At 52.0% G+C, this 2,609-nt stretch overlaps 1 protein-coding gene across 2 annotated transcripts in view; it reads right to left on the minus strand.

Annotated features, from left to right (window-relative positions):
- LOC105981357 (tubulin monoglycylase TTLL3-like) overlaps positions 1-2,543 on the minus strand; it is a 21,288-nt gene extending 18,745 nt beyond the window's left edge. For both annotated transcript variants that reach the window (XM_013010494.1, XM_013010495.1), the window contains exons 1-3: positions 2,465-2,543; positions 628-796; positions 416-513 (exon numbers count right to left, since the gene is read on the minus strand). In XM_013010494.1, coding sequence (XP_012865948.1) covers positions 416-513; positions 628-796; positions 2,465-2,512 — 315 coding nt within the window. In that variant the 5' untranslated portion in view covers positions 2,513-2,543. The remainder of the gene's footprint in view (positions 1-415; positions 514-627; positions 797-2,464) is intronic.
- Between the last annotated feature and the right edge of the window lie 66 nt (positions 2,544-2,609).

The following is a 2,609-nucleotide window of genomic DNA, read 5'->3' on the forward strand; positions in this document are numbered from 1 at the left end:
GCTCAAGTGGTAGAGCACTAGCCTTGAGCTGAAGAGCTGAGGGACAGTGCCCAGGCCCAGAGTTCAGGACCCACGACTGGACCCCCCCCCAAAAAAAAATAAAAGTTACACATGAAATTCAACCTGATCTGGGTGGTGCCAAGCTCTGCACCCAAGTTGTCCTGGCCTGCCATGCGTGTCCACAGCTTCACACTGAAGTTTAAGCCTTCTCCAGGCAAAGAAAGGAGGAGGAAGGGAACCACCACCATACATAGAAAAGGGGCCAGTCGTGTCTCACTGTGGCCTTATGATGTTTATGCAGATGGGGAAACAGACCTAGAGGACACGAGGCTGCCCAGCTGGCCACGAGTGCTCTCTCTCTCTGAGTAGACTGCCTCCTCTGACCCCCTGCCTCAGCCGACACCAGGGCCCTCACCATCAAAGCGTGTGTCCCATCTACGTCATTAAATTCCAGCAAACCATCCAAGTTGAACAGGTCTGAAGACTGCGGCTCCTCACTCTCTTCTTCATCTTCTGTGGATGCAGAGACCAGACTGGATGAGAGTCCAACCCCACTAGCCTACAGGGCCACAACCCTGAAAAGGACTTAGGAAGGGGCAGCTTCCGGTCAGGAAGGGGCCTGCTCACCATCCTCTGTGGTATCGCTGTCGCCCATGGTTGAGCTATCCAGATCCTTCTGGGGTAGATGCAGGGCAGTGGCAGTGTGGTGGACCATCTTCTTTTCCACCCAGCCCCGCTGGCGCAAGAGACACCGGATCACTGGGTAGCGGCCTTGGATCATGAATATCTTCTTCTGCTGTAAAACAAGAGATGGAGACTTGTTCAGTTAGCACTGTCTAAGTGCCAATCACAAGGCAGACTGGTGAAGCAGGCAGTACAGGCAGAAGGAATTATCATGTGCAAAGGTCCAGAGGTTGGATGGAGGTCAGGAGGAGAAAGGTGGCCAGACGGAGCAGAATGGGGACAATGAGCTTATGCAGGGTACTGCAGTCCTGACACTTGGACTTGGGTTTTATGTAAGGAGTTGCACAAAGCAGCAAGGCCTAGGGGAGGCAGTCAGTAGTTGGAGGATTGTAAGTCTAGCTTGCTGCTAAATAGAGAATAGACAGTAGGGAACAAGTGGTGGCAGAACACTTGAAAGCTATTCCGAGACCAGAAACCCATGGCTCACACCTGTAACCCTAGCTTCTCAGAAGCCTGAGATCTGAGGATCACAGTTCAAAGCCAACCTGGGTAGGAAAGTCTTTTGAGACTCATCTCCAATTAACACCAAAAAGCCAGAGTGGAGCCTTTTTTTTTTTTTCTGTCTGAGACTTGAACTCTGGGCCTGGGTGCTGTCCCTCAGCTCTTCAGCTCAAGGCGAGCACTCTACTGCTTGAGCCACAGTGCCACTTCCACTTTTCTAGTGGTTTATTGGAGATAAAAGCATGGACATTTCTGGCTAGGCTGGCTTTGAACCGTGATCCTCAGATCTCAGCCTCGAGTAGCTAGGATTACAGGCGTGAGCCACTGGTGCCTGGCTTAGAGCACCAGCTTTGAGTGAAAAGGCTCAGTGCCAGTGCCCAGACCCTGAGTTTTAAGACCAAGCGCTGGCACACACACACTGGCATGCGCGTGCGTGCACACACACACACACAGAAAGCTGTTGTGGTTTGCACAGGAAAACCATCACAATAGCTAGAATGAAGGTGGTTACAACATGCTGGTGTACAGGGCGGAGATGGGGAGAAGGCACCAGGGTTAAGATTTGGTTTTGGAGACAGAGATGATAGTTTTACTGATGGGATTAGACAAGATTTCTGACTTGAGTAACAGAGGTAGGAAGGCAAATTGGAGTATGGTTTTAGCGGGATGAGTGTGAAGAGCAGGCTGTCGCAGTGTGGAAGTGGGTGCGGCTGACCCGGGGACAGCACACTGACTGGACTCAGAAGCCCACAAGAGAGATGGGGGGCTCTGGGACCACCAATATTCCAAGAACCTTCAGAGGCAGCTGAAAAACAGCCCAGCTGGGGAGGGAGGAGGAAAGCCAGGAGGAAGCCAGTGTGTGGCAGTGCAGAATGACACGACGTACTCAAGCAAAGGGTCGCTGGACATGTTGAAGCCATCCATCTCTGTTTCCCAAGGGAACGGGACAGCAAGGTAGGGACCAAAGCAGAGGAAGAGTCAAGGTGGGGAGGTGCTTGAGAAGGGTATGGGGTACAGAGGTTTTGTGGTTTAAGGATGTTGTAAGTCTGTGAAAGAGGAACTAACACACACACATGCATACACATGTACACAAACTTGTATGCATACATACATGCATGCACTCACACAGGTGCAGGGGTTTTGTGGCTTAAGGATGTTAGAAAATAAGTCTGTGAACTACAGGAACCAACACACACACATATGCATACACATGTACAACACTTGTGTACACACATACACGTGCATGCACGCACACACACACCCTCGGGCCCCCTCCGACCTTGACAGCCCTCTCCACGTGGATCTTGGCATTTCTGAGCCGGCCCATGTGGTGAGAAGCCTTCGAGAAGCCTTGCCAGAGAAAGGAACCTGCAAGGAGACGCGGGCACAGGAGCAGGAGGCTGGCGGCTCAGCCCGGGCATCCG

The sequence above is a fragment of the Dipodomys ordii genome, unplaced genomic scaffold (genome assembly GCF_000151885.1).
Source record: "Dipodomys ordii isolate 6190 unplaced genomic scaffold, Dord_2.0 Scaffold12, whole genome shotgun sequence".
NCBI classification, from domain to species: Eukaryota; Metazoa; Chordata; class Mammalia; order Rodentia; family Heteromyidae; genus Dipodomys; species Dipodomys ordii.